Here is a 17,045-nt window from a genome sequence, read left to right on the forward strand (position 1 = left end):
GGGCCAAGCGCACTTTGATCAGACGCCCCATCATGCCCAGCACATGGCCGCCATGTACCATCATCATCATCAACAACAACAGCAGCAGCAGCAGCAGCAGCAGCAGGCAGTCGAGGCTGGCTATGCGAGTGCTGCACATCATCATCATCATCATCATCTAACGGTTGCGCTGCCCGCTGGTCAGCCAAATGGCGCCATTGTGGTTATGCCCGCCGATTCGCGTCCACAGACGCCGGAATATATCAAATCCTACCCAGTTATGGATACAACTGTCGCCAGCTCGGTCAAAGGGGAGCCCGAGCTAAATATTGGTGAGTCTCTGAGCTCCAAGTTAACTTGCAATACAATGCTGCGATGCTACAGTGTGCACTCGCTAGCGAGAACTTGCCGAAATAGTAAATAGAAAGGGAAATGGAATATTTCTGTTAGGGAATTTAAAAAATCCACCAAACTAGTTTTATTAATTTTCAATAAGAATCAACTAAGAAAGTATTCTACTTCACGAGCATTCACTGTACTCGAATGTAAGCGCTATTCGAAGCATTGAGCGTAAGTTTTCGATTTGAACCACCTTGGACTTTTGATTAATATTGCAATAGGCCTAAGCTATGGATCCGCTCGCAGTTGGCAACAGTTCGCTCGAACGTCGCGGAAGCATTTTGTATGTTTTGTTTTTTGTTGGAGGGGAGGGGGGGCTAAGGCCTGATGGGTGTATTGACTTTTTGACGTCATCTTAATTAGCCAGTCAAGTAACGCTTCCGAATTTTTGCACTCAGTCAGTCGTTCAGTCATTCACTCATTCACTCAGTCAACAAGGTCGTTCCGCATACAATAAAACAAAAACAACCAGAAACAGAGCTCTGAATATGTGCCTTGGGCCCGGATCGGAGTTCAATTAACTCGTTTCATATCTCTGGCGATGCGACAACGATAAAAATAACTGTACCAATGTCAGGAAAGGAGTTAATGCACTTTATGTCGGTTATCTACAAAGTAACCGGTCGCTCGAGAGCCTCGCTTATAAATCACCGATGTGCTTCAGGTTCAAGCGATGAGTCAAGGTAAACCCCTACCTCTCCTCCTCTGCTCCCCTTCCTCTTACAGGGTGACGTTACGAATACCAGGGGCTATATTATGGGCAGTATCTTATTTATTATGCTTGAGCTGCAGTAAGTCTTCTTGATATGCCAGCTTTTATTCAATTACATGCTCTCTAAGAAAGTATTTTCGAAACCCTCGAAATATATCTTACTAAAAATATCGCAAGAGGGTAACAACTTGTATTTTGTATATCTAATATATTTGTTTTATTATCTTCTTTAGACAATCCTTCAGCTTAGACTCGTGTCTGGGCTTTTTACTCGAATCTTCGTTGTTCAGCTAAGAAGAACTTTCAGATAATCCTGCTAAAAACTAACAGATATATTTTAGTCCTATCAACAAAGGCTTTCTTTTGAGTTTTTATTAAATTTTAAGCTCAGCGATCTTCCTTCAGCTTAGACATTAGCCTGGGCTTCGAACTCGAAACTTTGTTGTGCAGTTGTCATATATTTTGTAGTCTCATAATCTCAAAAGAAAATTCTTCAGCTTATAAAAATCGCTAGAGCCAGGCAATAGTGTGGGCTCTAAACTTCGTCTTTCTTATAGTCCTGCTAAAGCTGTCGTATAGTTGAAGTCTTATATCTCAAGAGACAATCCTTCAGCTCAGACAATTCGACAGCAAGCATTATTCTGATCTACGAACCAGAGAGTTCGTGTTTCTTTAGTCCAGCTAAAAGCTCAGGAGTTATTTCTGCTAATTATCAACTTTTTAATTTAGAGCCCTCTTGCTTATGTTACCCATGGAATTATCAAGATATATTATATTAAACGATTTACTTTCAATTTTCAAGCTTTTGGCAAGTTTTCTTTACAAAAAGATACGAGTCTGAAAATGTAGATACATTATCTTATAGGATTATACAATATCTTATGGGCTTTACATTTGAAAAGCCCAAAATGATTTGACTTTAAGCAATTCAGGATCTGAGCTCCGTGTGACTTTCTTTCCACATCAATTCAGTTATCTGGATGGCCGCCAGTCACATGGATTTCACGCCCTGTCAACGAAAGTGAAATTCGGCCCGCACCTAATGCCAAGAAATAATGTTTATATGTCGTCTATTATGCGTTTGCATATTGTTTCTTTTTCTTGTTGTTTTTGTTTATCTACAAACTCTTATTTATTTATTTGTGTGTCTGTTGGCGTTGCATTTCTCCAAACAAAACAAAAAACTGGGCGACTGGGCGAATGCATTTGATATGCCAAAGAGCGCAAATCCAAGTTCATTGCTACCCAGCGTGCAGCTCTATGTGTGTGTGTGTGTGTGTGTGTGTGTGTGTGCTGGCTGTTGGCATTTGTAAATGCATCCGTTAGCCAAGTTTTTAATTTCAATTGCGAAAACGAAAGTGAAAAGCAAAACAGCGAATGCAACTGCAGAAATTCACTTTTAGTTTTCACTGCGCATGCGCAGTCAATTTATGGCCAAAACGCAGCTCAACTTCTCTTGAGAGTAGGTGCCACCCCACCCCACCCCCCCACAACTACCCTGCCGCCTCCCTAGCTGGCATTGGCGCTTAATTTAAATTCGCTGTCAAATTGTCTTTTGACATTTTTACATTGGCAACGTTGGCAATGACTCGTCCGGTCCGGTTCCCGGCCTGGTCCGGTCCGGTCCCTGAGACGAACCCCGACAGCCGCTGCCCCCTAGCCCCTAACCCGCTAGCCCCTGCCACACACTGAACTGTTTGCCTTTGTTGAATGTCGGTGAAAGTCAATGCAGGCGTCGCATCGCGTCGCCTCGCTACAATTGTGCAAAAGAAAAGTTATTTGCTTTGCAGTTTTTCGTTTCGTTTCGTTTCGTTTGGTTTTTTTTTGTTTTTCTATTTTTTAGAGTTTTGTTTTTCGTAGGCGGCGTTTGAACTTTTGCTTGGAAAGTTTTTCTTCGTCTGCGACGTCGTCGTCGTGTTTATTTTTATTGGCACAATTATTTGTGCATTTTAGAAATTTATTAAAACGTTCAAAGACCTCCCGATTCGGTCGCCAAGACTCAATGCCGAGGGCTTGCGCTCGGGCTCGTTTTGTAAAAGTGAAAATCATTAAAATTGAAAGTAAACCCCTATTTATTTTCTAATTACATGTCGTGTGCATTGTATCTTTGAGATACTTTGCGCCAAAAGCTTACAGCTGGCAAATACTTTTACCTTAGACTAAAAAGTATTTAATGCTTAAGTTATTATAAGTTCTTAAGCTCTTGAGATCTGAGGGCTATGTAGTGTACATTGTATCTTTGAGATACTTTATGCTGGCAAATCATTTTACGTTAGACTAAAGAGCATTTAACAATTATGCTCAAGTTATTTTAAGTTTTTAGGATCTTGGAATTCTGAGGAATACTTATAAGTAATGTTGATCCACATGATCATTAGCTTAAATCTTTAACTCTAAGCTGGTTCCATTCGTGTATCTCAATTGCATGTGCTCAAATTCTGCTAATTTTATTAAAGAGTTATTACTGAATTTTGAGAACACGTTCAGCTATAGTAAAGCATGGGGATTAGATCTTGAACTCAATGAAAAGTATCTCAACTAGCTCAAGGAATAAATACTATCAATCTTAAAGATTTGTGCTGTCAATATAACAGTATAATTGTTAATATAATAGCACAAATCTGAACTGTTCCATATGCTTATAAATGAGGTTAAGAGTTAATCCTCAAGCGCACGAGTAGCTTTTGAAGTTCTCATGTTCATCTCCTCTGCTCGATCTTCTCTTATTGCACTCAAATTGCTGTTGATTTACACATGAAGTAATTCTTGTTCTTAGTCCTTTGCATTTAAATTCGAATTTTAAGCTGATGTTTTATTAATACAACTGATCCCCACTCACTTTGACTCAAAATCTTCTTTATGGCAGCCCCAGAACAGTCTGTTCACCCTTTTGAAATGTCAACTCCGGGCCAGACCACCCAAATGAATTCCTTAAATGATTCATGCACTCATGAACTCCCCCCCTCACCCCACGCACCCTTTCGCTCTGTTCCCAAAGTGGCGATCTGTTCCCACGCCCGAAGCCCAGCTCGTACGTCAACCTTGCCAGCTGCTCCAGAAAGTGCAAGGCACCTAAAAACCAAATCAATATATATATATATATAAAGCAAGTCAATGCACGCATTTTGTGGATCGGTCGTTTGCCGGTCATTAATTTGAATTAAATTAATAAAACGCTTCTGCGATTGCATAACCAATGCCGATGTCAAGACAACGAACGGAACTGTGAACTGAACTGTGCTGAACCGAACCGCGTTCACGTTTACGGTTTGCTCACATGTTTGCCGATTCAATGAACCAAAGGCAGCAGCAGCAGCCGAATGGGCGGCTGTGCACGCCCACTTTACAAGGTGCCGCATTTAAATTGGCGTGACCTCAGCTGCGTTTTTTGAACCCCATGCAAAAGTACGAGCAACATTTTTGTCAAAATTTTAATTTCATTGCACGATACGTTGAACTTGCGTCTGTTTCGGAAAAAAACAAAAACAACAAAACAAAACCTGTACGAACATTTCCGCATTGGCGCTGCGAGAGAGCGAGAACCGTTTGCATGCTCGCGCTCTCCCGCTTGCACTCGCTGGCAACACGCGCTAAACTTTTATTTATTGATTTCGATTGGTGCGAGCGAGAGAGCGCGCTAGATACGAACAAAAAAATTTCAATGTCAAATTTTAATTTAGTTGAGTTTTTGACTCAGAACATTACCAATATGGCAAGCACATCTCTCCCTCTCTCTCTCTCTCTGCCGCTCTGCCGCTCTGCCGCACCCATTCAAACACACTCTTGTGTGAGTGTGTGTGCGTCTATTTGGCTTGTGCGTGTGTGTGTGTGTATTTCATATCAAGCGAGTCAGCCGAAAATTTTCGTCGAGCTGTCGGAATTAATTTGTTTGTATGCCATATGCATACATACACAGCATAAGCAAGCATACATACACACACACGCACACACACACAGAGGCACATATTCTCTGCGTGTGTGAGCTATTGGGGCTGCTATTTGTTTGTTTGTTGTTCTTTTGGCGTATTTGCTAGCTGATAGTGCCGCCTGCTCAGCAGCAACTGCGCACCCCTCGTCGCCCGCCGCACTCCATGCCTGACTATTCGTGTGAAGTGAATGAAACTTTCAAGGTCGCCATTTGTGTGGCTGTGTGCGTGTGTGGTGCGTATTAGATAATACTTATACTTTTGTTTTTGCTCGACTATAGATTCTCGTGTATTGGCTGGCGAAAAAAAAAAGCTGCTACCCATTGTCCTTGGCCAAAGCGTATTCTAGGCGATAATCCAAAACTTTTCGATTTGTATCTTTCCTCTAGCAGAGCCCACGAACCGGTTAATCAGCTTATAGCCAAGCTCTACTCTAAAAAAAAAACGGTAAATTCGCTAAATATACAAATACATATCGCTAATCCAAAATATTTATTTAAAGAACAACTTTTATCGACTTTTATAACTTGAGTTTATTGTTGTATCTAAACTGGAACTCTAGAATTTCGAACCAGGAAGCATTCGATTACGACCATAGTTAAATTTTCCTTCGCTTAGTTATGCAGACAACGGTTCCTAAAAACTCGTCTTTCAGCTGTTTACATTTACCGTTTGTTATTAAATATATGTATACATATACATGTTTGTGTGTGTGTGAGTGTGTGCATGCGCCAATTTGTGCCTTATCAGTTCAGCTTAAACAAAAACAAATGTTTTTATTAGAAAAATGTCTAATTTTAAATATAAATTTTGATATGCAATAAATTAGTTTGCAAATGAGATATAAATAGATAAATACGTGGCTGGCAGTGCTCGTCATTTTAATACCCTGTACGCAGTGCAAGGAACCGCAAGAATACCCTATATTTGCCAAAGCTTCCCACATAGTTGTATATATAATCATATTCTTCTTTATGCACATTTACATTGTATACACTCTCTAATACCCTGCAAATAGGGTATTAAGCAGTCAGTACCTCCCGCTTATGCAAGTTTCTTTTGTGGCACATATTTAAAAATACTTAAGTGAATGTGGGCGCAGAAAGAATTGCGCCTCTGCCCGGCCCCAGGCCCTGCCCCCCTTTGGCTGCCTGCGCATACCCTGTAGACATATACATATGTATTTATGATTATCTGACAGGGGATTCTGTGCGGCAGCTGACGTCAGCTGAGAATGCCAAAAAAAAAGCCACTTTGGTTTATATATTTTTGGAAAACTTGCTTTGTAATTGATTCACAAGCGATTCTATAAACAAAGCAGCCGCAGCGACAAGGTCGACACTCGCCGTCCCCCCGCCCCGCCTTCCGCATTGCTAATCGGCGACACGTGTAATGGGCTGATAAATGCTTCGTGCGGTAATAGTGTAATATTAATAAAAATGTTTAAAAAAAATAACGCAAAGGTGCTAAGGAAGCGCGCAAACAAGGTCTAATAGAGCTACCAAAAGAGGGAGAGAGAGAGAGAGAGGGAGAGAGAGAGAGGCAGCCAAATACTTGACAATTATTGGCGAAATTCACTTATCAGAATTCACAGACAGAAGATAGTCGAGAGCTCAAAGCGTCAGCTTGATTTTGTAACATCAGAAATAATCAATTTATTTTTATTACAAGCGTTTGATCGTTTCGTGAGATCGAGGCTATATATAAGATACATAGATAGCAACCCGATCAAATATAAATGTTAGCTGTAAATGGAATCTTTTATTTAACGGAAGATGCATACTTAAATGAAATTTGCATAAATCTATGTGCATACTAATATTGCTTAATGTTGTTGTTATTCTATTTATTTTTCATATTGAGCTGTTGCTTAACTGTTTTCATCAATATCTATGCCCATAAATGTTAACTCTACTTAACCACAACATTCTGTTTAGAGGTTTACTGTTTTTTTTTTCTCTTCTTGTAACGATCGATAAAGATTTCACACGCACACACACACACGCAGGCACGCATATGTGTATGTACAAGCAAGATCTTGTTGTTGCAGCAAAAGTGCAATGATCTGCAGTGCAAAATGTCAGTGAACTTGTCGAGACGACAACAACAAGCACAGCCAACAATAACAACGACAACAACAACCACAACAACTACTGCAACAACAACAACAACAACAACAACAACCAACTGCAAAGACTGCAGACGCAGAGCGTGTCTGGCACAGAGACACAACAAGAAAACAGAAATATGTATGCATGTGTGTGTGTGTGTGTGTGTGTGTGTCTGCGACGTCTTCGGCGAGCATGATCATGATCATGAACACGATAATGACGATCAGATAATGATGGCCATGGCAGCGCGCAGAGATCATGAGCATGCGAGCATTTTGCAATTGTTTTTGCTACGAATGCACGTTCCGATTGTTTACAATGCGCGGAATGCCCGCTGCGCTCCCCCTTCTCTTGCTATCTCTCTCTCTCGCTCACATTTTGTCTAGCGTGCGCTTGCTTATCAGTTTTATATACATAATTGAATTATTTGCTGACATGTAATATGCTAGTGAGAGAGAGAGGGAGAGAGGGATAGAAAATTGAGATATGGAGTGCGAGTAAAAGACTTTCTTGCGTGAAAACACGTTTACCGACAGCCAAAGAAAGTCTTTCTCCGCTCAACAGAGTCGTTTGACGAGTCTCTTGCTCTCTCTCTCTCTCTCTCGCTTGTTCTTGTTCTGCTTTGTTTACTTTCTTCTTGGTTGGCCTGCCTGGCTTTCTTTGACGCCGCATGCGGTGAAAGTTACGTAACACTTGCCTGCCTGCCTGCCTGCCTGCAATTGTCTCTACCTCAGGCCCCAACTGGCTGGCGCTCTCGCGCTGCGCTTGGCCAGAACAAGCTCAAGTTCAACAAGTTGCCCATTTTGTTTTGCGGCTTTCTTCGCGTTTTCGTTGCCTTTTACATTGACATTGGCATTGGCCACGATCGGCGGGTCTGCGGGTCTGCGTGTCTGTAAAGAAAGTATTACGTCTGTGTTTACTTTCTTCGGCATTGGCCTCTTTTGTTGCCGTTGCCGAGAGTAAAAGTTGCGAGTGGTTAGCCTTAATTGATCACTTACCAAGAATATTCACCTGTATCTTGAAGCTTAAGTTAATCTTGAATGCAATTAGATGTATTGACTATCGTTTATCGATAAATAGCATGAAACTATCGATAATTGTTTATCATTCTATTTGGCTTGTTTTCATTTTTATCGAGTTTTGAACTTTGCTTCCATTTGTCTGTTGTCAAGAATGTTTCTGTTTATATATCTTGAATTCGATATAAATCTTAAGTATATTTATCGTTTATCGATTTATATAATTAAACGATAATTGTTTAACTTTTACACGAATCTTAAGCTCTGCTTTGATCTGTCAGTTATCAATAATGTTTCTAGAATTATAATTGTTTCGTAATATTTTCGACCTAGATTGAACCTCATTTATAGAATTTCTAGCACTATAAAATAAATCGATATAATCATCGATTTTCCATATTAATCGATTAGTTGCCTATTTTAACTAGAATTCTTATACTAATCGATTTTTGATTCTGCTTCTTCTTTTTTGCAGAATTCGATGGCACCACCGTGCTCTGTCGCGTCTGCGGGGATAAGGCCTCCGGTTTCCATTACGGCGTGCATTCCTGCGAGGGCTGCAAGGTAAGTGTTAATCCCGTTCTATCTACGAAGTGTGGCAGTAGAAGCGAGCGGGTGTGGGGCAGCCACGTGTAAGCAGTCTGGCTTCTGACGGTTGAAGCCACCACCAAGCTGCAAGCTGATGAAATTGGGCTGACATTGAACTCATTTGACCTCCGCAGGCAGGGGTAAACAATGCAGCCAGGGGTTGTTACGGCGGCAACAGGCGCAGGCAGAGGCAGAGGCAGAGGCAGAGGCTGGCAATTGGCAATTGCGTGGCAGACATGAAACCTGCGCCTCACCCGCCCCGCCCGCCCGCCTCGCAGCTTGTCCTTGCATAAATTGCGTCGCAGCTAAATAAATCAAAAGTATCCTGAATCCACCACCACCAACAAGAAGAAGAAGAAGAAGGGCACCAGCAGGGGCTGCAGGGGCTGCAGGGGCTGCCCGTAGCCCTTTGTCTGTGACATTGAAAATCTGCAGCAAGTTCATTCGCCTGCCACAGCGCGTATCTCGCGGCCGTAGTCCAGGCTGAAGTCCAATGCGAATGATCGTGCCCGCCAGCTCGTGGCGTGCCTACACCCACCCCGCCCTGCCCTCCCTTTCCCTTCTCGCCTCGCCTCGTCTCACTCTAACCTTGGCAAAGTAGTTTGCCCTATTCCCTTATATTCGCAGCGTTGCCGCCAAAGTCGGGAATAATGTCTCAATGACGTCCTTGAATTAGGTTAACAGCCAGTTTCCAGTTCGCCGTCTCTCTCTTTCGCTCTCTCTCTCTCTCTCTGTCTGCGCCGCGATCCTTTGTCGTTGTTGTATTTATTTTTATTTGTATAGTTTCTGCATCGGTTTCTTTCTTGCGGGCTCCCGAGACGTCTGCACGTCTGAAATTTCAAACTTTCCAAGACTTTTTAGCCCGCTTCTTTTTGCAAATTTTCTGCTTCTTTCCCTTGTTTTTTTTTTTTTACTTTTTATTTCGTGTATTTCGGTTGGGTTTTTGGCAAGTTCATTGACTTGGCTCTTGACCAAGCGTCCACTCTTCGGCTTTGGGTTTCTCGGAACGTTTTTGGTGCGGATTGGTAGCTTTTTTTTGCCTCTTTAATGTCGTATGTGTGTGTGCGTGTGTGTGTGTGTGTTTTTATGCATAATGATATTAAGTAGCTCGCCAGCGCGTCTCTTTTATCAATGTGCCAGTCACACACATGCGCTAATTTAAATACATATCTACACAGCATGTATGTGTGTGTGTGTGTGTGTGCCATGCTGGGCAGGTAGGCCTATTAACAAGCTGCTCGTACGCGCTTTGTTGTATTTTGAAGTTCAAGGTTAAGCAAAAGGCACAGGGTCCCAGCAGCAGCAGCTCTCGATCCGAGTCGAAAACCTGTCCTGCCTTCGGCTGCCCTTCTTTGGACACGCACTTTTGCGTGCGTCTCTCTCTCTCTCGCTGCCTCTCTCTCTCTCTCGCTCTGCCTCTCTCTTTGATCTAGAAGTAGGAAGCAAGTTTTAGAGGTTCTTTGCCATTTTTGAATTGCTCATACGACGCGTTGACGCCGTCATCTTTTTAGCTTGTAGTTTTTTTTTTCTTTCGTCATTTGGCTGATACTTCCGCCCAGGCCTGGCCAGACCTGACTGTGTGTTGCCGCAGCACCTGGCCACAGTCAGCCTTCAGTTTGTCTATTGACCTCTATTCTCTTTTTTAATAAATTCACACACACACACACACACATACATATGTATGTATATTCGAATTTGGCTACTCTGGCTACTCTCAAATGTTTTCTCAGCCCACACTCTCTGTAAGCCCAGCCCAGTCATCGCGATCAGTCATAACTTTGCTGAATTCCTTACCCAACACTGATTTATAGTGCTCACAACACTTATTATGACAGCTTGAAACACATGTTTTGAACTTCATATTATTAAAAGAATTATAATCAATAATTAATCAAGAATTATTATACAAGCTTATTAGACTATTCTATTTTTCGGGCATTTCCCACTATTTCTAGCATTCGTATTACGCCTATTGGTACGCCCCTTTAAAGCCTGCTATTTTGGCATTACGTTACGCATCCCGTTACGTAGTTTATGCCTGCCTGCCCATTACCATATTCGCTGGGCTCTTGGCAACACGATGCTCGACACTTTTCAGCCGCTGCCTAATGACCCAATTTGTGTCGAGTTCGAGTTGTGGGAATGCTTTTGGTTTTGGCTTTGCTTCCAGTCGAGTCTGCGATAATTCCTTCAAAATTGAGCATAAAAACAAAACGTAGAAAAAAGCAAACAGAGGCAGAAAATAAATTAAAGGCAACGAATGTATGTATGTATGCAAATAAATAGGTAAATACATATGTACACATGTTTGTCTGTATGTTGACGCATTTGTTGACGTTAGCGTTTTTGAGCGTGATTCTGTTCTGGTTTGGCCCTCTTTGGGCTGCTTATTTGCCATTCGTCCATTGTGAATGGCTTGCTTTCTTTGCTCCACTCGGCTACTCTTCGGCTGTTATACAACATGTTTTTGTTCTTGCACATTATTTAGCATATTTATTTATTGTAAATTTGTTATTATTCTTTTCCTTTCCACACTGGCACACACACACACACACATTAGCTTTGTTGTTGCGCTTTTTGTGCTGTGTCTCTTTTTAGTTTCGCTGCCCGGGCGCTTGTTGTTGTTGATGTTGTTGTTTTTTATGCTTCGTGTAGTTTTCGTGTGCAGTTGTGTTGATTGGGTGAGTGAGCGAGTGAGTAAGTGTGTGCATATGCGTGTGCGGGCAGTGTGAGTGTGTGTGTGCGTGTAAATGTGAATGAACTCGTTCAATGTCAGCGACGGCGGCGAAACAGCGTACGCAGCATGGGCCACAAGAAGCAGCAGCAGCGGCAGCGCCAACAACAACAGCCAAGAGCATAAGCCGTGAGAGGGCTCAGTGTGTTGCGCTCTCTCACGCTCTCCCGCAATTGCAGCGGCGATTGTGCTCTCTGAAAATATATATATATAATACATACATACATACGTATTTAGTTGCTGAATTTCGCCGCGTAGTTTTCGTTAATTGTTTTTGATCTACTTACGTAGTTATGCATGTGTGTGCGTATGTATTTAAATATGTTTGGGTATGCATGTACGTACGCCTGAAGATGAATGACGTGCAGAAGTTGCATACATATGCACATGTGTATCTACCTTCCTGGTATTCTCTAGGCCCGAATACTGAGTCATCTCTGTTGAAAGTTCCATTTAAAAAATTTGATTACATTCCTAACCTGCATCAATAATGACGTTGCACCCATATAAAGAGCCACAAACAAAAACACAAAACACACACACACATACACTCACTCGCATTGATAATGCATTTGATAATCATTTGAAGCATAGACCAAACGTTTGTGTGTGTGTGTATTTGTGTGCTGTGGAGGGTAGACAGAATAAATAGAAAATACAAATGTATGTACATATGTATGTATGCATGTAAAATGAATATATGTATGTATAAACAACACACATAGGCATGCAGACAGTTCTACAAACAAACAAAAATATAAGACCAAATACTTTTTCTCTGATTTTATGTTTGAACATGTAAGACAGTGCAGGCAAAAACCAGTGAACTTGTTTAGTTACCGTTTAGATAGTTTAATTCAATTAAAAAAGTGCACCCATGGCATGCACGCGATTTGAAGCGAGCTCATTTCCTTCTCATCTCTGCCATTTCACTTGATTTCGCTCCATTTTGCTGCTGGGGCGCACTTTCTGCCTGCAATCAGAATTTTTCACTCGAATTGGAAACAGTACTGAAAAGCGGCAATAGGGCGAAGAGAGCGAATGCAGCTCAACGAGAGCGCGAGCTAACAGAGAAAGAGATGGAGCGAGGCGAGAGCGCACACTTATGCTTGTATGCGTGTTGTGCTAGGACCCAAATAGAGCAGCACACACACACACACACATAGATAAATTTATATACAATACATGCATACGTAATCAGAGGTTAATGCTCTGACATGCACTTGAACGACTGACTCCGGCCGCTCTGTGTGTGGGAGTGGAGTGGAAAACCGCTGATATACATATACATGCATACATACACATACAGTACGGTGTGTGTGTAGGTGAATGAGAACAAGAATGTTCTGGAAATGCGGCAGTATTCGATTCTCCAAAAACTTTTTCGTTTCTTATGTAAAAAGTTGCATTAAATTTGTGGTATGTTAAGTTTTGATCTATTTTGTATTCCATTTATTTTGAAATTCTATTACACACACATACACATTTACGAACATACGTACACGCATCCCCATGCATTTTGCCTACAAACAGTTCAATGCACTTTGCAATTTGGGTCAACAACCTGCGCGTATTTAGGTTACGCAAAATCTAAAAAAATCGAAGAGTATTTCGCATAATATCATAATTATAAAGAGAAAAAAAAACAAATTAAATTGAGTTAAAATAATTATAAGCAATTAAATAGAATACGAGCATTGCTACCGTTAAGTGTGGAGCAGCGCTCTTAACATGACCGGCAAGCGCCATCTAGCGGGCTGTTAAGCAAGACAGCACAAAAGTATGCAACAAAAACGGCAAGCAGGCAGTTTTTGTTAACATTCAGCTTTTGAGAGCGAGCTTTAGGCAGCGCGCGCAATTTGAAAATTCTTATAAAACTGTTAAATGATTTTCGTAAATTTATTATTGTTATAAATTGGCTTTTTCGCAAGAAGTTTTATAACGCAAATGCCATAAATGTGCGCGTAAAGCTTTAGAGCTCTTATGTTGCTACAAAAGCAAATGCTTGAGTCCAAGGCTACACACACACACACAGACACAATATCTGAACTCTCATATTAAATTATATTTTCTTATGCACAGGCAATGACTAATTATTGCGGCAATAAGAACAACAGCAGAATTATAATTTGCAAAATAAACTAAATTAATATCTGGGCAAACGCCCACCAGCAAAGGCAGCAGCAATAAAACGAGCAACAAGCACGGCGCTTATCTAACAATTTTGTGTGTGTGTGTGTGTGTGTGAGTGCTTGCAACGGCTGGCAAAGAGAACGTGCAGCTGCAACACAACAACAGCAACAAGAACGGCAGCAGCATTGAGTACTACGAGCTGTACGTAACTGGGGCGAGGGCATAGTGCAATGAACTGGCTGGCTGCAGCGGCAGTTGCAAGTTTATGTGCTGCCTGCCACACACACACACACACACACACACACACATGCAGACAACTACGAGTGATAGTAAAACGTGAACTGTGCGTGTTTGTGTGTGTGGCGAGCAGCAACCCCTTCGGCAAGGGGGTTTGTTTGGGGGTGACAATTGCCACTTTTGCTGACCCAGTTAAGTGTCATTCGCCGCAGTTGCTGCTTCTGCTGCTGCTGCTGCTGCTTGTGCGCCACGTGGCTTTGCTTTCATTCGAGGTTACTTACCCCTTTTTGGGGCTACGTTTTTCTGTGGGGGTTGTTGCTGCTGTTGCTGCTGTTTGTTTTGTGGCTTAGTTGTACGCTTTTACAATGTTTGCTTGTTTGTTTGCTGCCTCGAATTTGGGCTATAAATTCAAGCATTTTCGACAGCCGCTTGTTGACTTTATTGCTAATTAAATGCGCTGTTTGCATTTTGCTGCTGGTCAAGCAAGTAGCCAAAAAGTTAGTTCGTTGCCAATTGGAATCCAATTAGCAACATGCTTGGCAACATGCTGCTAAGCGCTAGATGTGTCTAAGCAACATGTTAGAAGTGCACATGCACTGCAACATGTTGCCAAATATGCCGCCTAATCAACATGTTGCTGATCATTGTTCTTGTTAATTTAAGCATTTTCAGCATCAAATATGCATTGCTTCCATGCTAAGCAACATGTTGACAAGCCTTTAATATTGCTGCCAGTGTGGCCATTTTGAATGCATAAAACCTAATGTTTCAGCAATGCTTTCTCTTTCTCTGCTGCAACTTCTTGCGCTGCTCAATTGGCGGGCAACATTCTAGAAAAAGCTCAACAAGAATAACAGCAACAACAGTTGCTGCTGCTGCTGAGGAGAAACGTCAACGAACTCGCGAGCTCGCTGCAAAATAGTTGAGCGCAGCTGACGTCGACGTCGACGTCGCAGTTGAGCAATGAAAGTACCGCAACAAAACTGCAAAAACACACACATACAGAGGCACACATATACACACACACACACAAACGCTGGAATAGAGGCAGGCAAAGTGCATTGACTCTGCTTTGCTTTCTTCGCTGTTGCGGCAGCTAATGTTGCTGTTGTTGCAGTTGTTGTTGTTGCTGTTGCTGTTGTTGTTGTTGTTGCTGTTGCATGTCGCTGCTGTGGCCCGAGTTGAATGCACTTTGCATGCAAATGCCTCTTCACATTGCACCAAATGTTGCCCAGAAGCAACTGGTTGCCCGCAAACACACACAAACACACACAAACACACACAAGCACACACACACAGAGAGAGATATTTCTAGTTGTTGTTGTTGCACCTCGTAATTGTCTGATGTCATAAGTCAAAATGTTGTGTGGCATTTGTTGACAGTTTTATGTGTTGCAGCCGCAGCAGCAGTAACAACAAGAACAACATCAACAACTGGCTGCATGCCCCATAATTAACAGCGCCAAAATGTTTGATAAATTATTTATGAGCAGTGCTTGCTGCAATTTGGGGGCGTGGCATTGACTATTTAAGGTCTAAAAGGTGTGCCTTTAGAATTTCCTTTATTGTTTATTAATAATATTATTACCACAAAAGTTCACAAATAAGCTAAACTCTCTTCAGTATATTTCTTGGAGTTCTAGAAGCTTCCATATATGCTCCTATATAGATATATATCCTATATAATTCCTATATAATAAGGCACATAAATAATATGAAATGTATACTCTCACACATTTATTGTAAATAATTATGTTTATTACACAATAAGCTTTAACTATGCTATTGTTTAAATACCATATATTGCATTGGGGCTTTGTAAACTTTTGTCCAATTATTGTCAACTTTTGCCTCAGCTTCGGAGTTCACGAAACCTTCGCAAGGTTCTCTAATTTAATATAATAAAATGCCGCACACGCCCACGCCCACGCCCATTCCCTGGCCCGCTAACTAATTGATTTATGGGGCTTTGGCTGCCCATTTGACGCGCGATAGGCAACACGAAATATGCCCCAGAGGCAACAACTAACAACAACAACAACAACAACAACAACAACAACAAGAGCTGCAGCTAACAAGCACGCGAGTCGAATGGGAATGGGAAATGCTTCGCTTTGGTTCGCTTCGCCTTGCTTGGCTTTTCCTTGGCTTTTGCTGAGGTAGCCAAAAAAAGAGGAAGACGTAGAAGAAGAGGAAGCGGGGGTCCGCAAGTGGCCAACGGGCGCTTAACTGATTTTTGAGTTTTATTTTTTTTTTGTTATTGTTTTTGTTTCGCTTTGCTGCTAACCTCAGACAATGAACGCCAGCTTGCGGCAGGCCAGAGTTAGTAGCATAGTGGGGGCATATGTTAGGGGAGGGGGCGGGGGCGGGGCTGTTGGGCGGCAGTTAACGGCCCGGCTGCATTTGTAGACCGTTCACATACGCCTGCTGCAACTGGTAGCCGCCACATTAGTTGCTGACTTTGTAGCCTTTGCTTTTGGCCAGGTTAACGCGGCCAACTTGGCCCGGCCAGCTGCTGCAGTGCAGCTCTTGTGGAATCAGCTTTGGCTCAAGTGGGCTGCTCGAGCAGCTCTTGATTAATCATTTCGTTTTGGGCTAGCAATTATTATTCATTTATAGAAATTGTTCTTTGCTTGAAAAAGTCTTTGAATTTTTGTAAACTTTTCGTTTGACCCTCGCTTTAAAATTGTGCGTAAAATGCGTGACTCAAGCGTAACTTCTTTCTCCCGCCCTCTCTCTCTGTCTCTCTTTCTCTTTCTCTCTCTCTCCGCATTCGTAAGCCACAAATCTCGACACTCGTTGGCCTGCTGTTGTATGCCGCATGTTGCATGATAATTATGCAAGCGGCAAAGTCAAATGCAGCGCTTAGAGCCGCCACAGCAGGCCTGGCTAGCTGCTACCTTATTTTGCCACCACCCCCTCCCCTTCCCCCTCCACCTACTCTCTCGTCCTCCTTCTCGCTCTGTCCCTTTCGCTCGCTCTCTAGCTGTCTCGCTCTGTCACAGTCCATTTATGGCATGGGGCATGGCAAGCGGCACTAACTCATTTCCGTCACAAATTCTACGAATGCGTCCACACACACACACACACACACACACACACACATACGCACACACACCCGACCCAAAGTTTTGGGCCTGCAAATATTTTTTATGCCTATTTTTATGGTAATTAATGTGGGCCAGCCGCACTTAATGCCTGTGTGAG

The 17,045-nt window shown here is 42.2% G+C and overlaps 1 protein-coding gene across 1 annotated transcript in view; it reads left to right on the top strand.

The window, feature by feature from the left end:
• The first annotated feature begins 255 nt into the window (after window positions 1-255).
• LOC115766484 (ecdysone-induced protein 75B, isoforms C/D) overlaps window positions 256-17,045 on the top strand; it is a 53,020-nt gene continuing 36,230 nt past the window's right edge. Inside the window, exons 1-2 of the mRNA XM_030710456.1 lie at window positions 256-311; window positions 8,622-8,710. Coding sequence (XP_030566316.1) covers window positions 260-311; window positions 8,622-8,710 — 141 coding nt within the window. The 5' untranslated portion in view covers window positions 256-259. The remainder of the gene's footprint in view (window positions 312-8,621; window positions 8,711-17,045) is intronic.

Source organism: Drosophila novamexicana, unplaced genomic scaffold (genome assembly GCF_003285875.2).
Source record: "Drosophila novamexicana strain 15010-1031.04,08,12 unplaced genomic scaffold, DnovRS2.1 tig00000009-arrow-pilon, whole genome shotgun sequence".
Taxonomy (NCBI): domain Eukaryota; kingdom Metazoa; phylum Arthropoda; class Insecta; order Diptera; family Drosophilidae; genus Drosophila; species Drosophila novamexicana.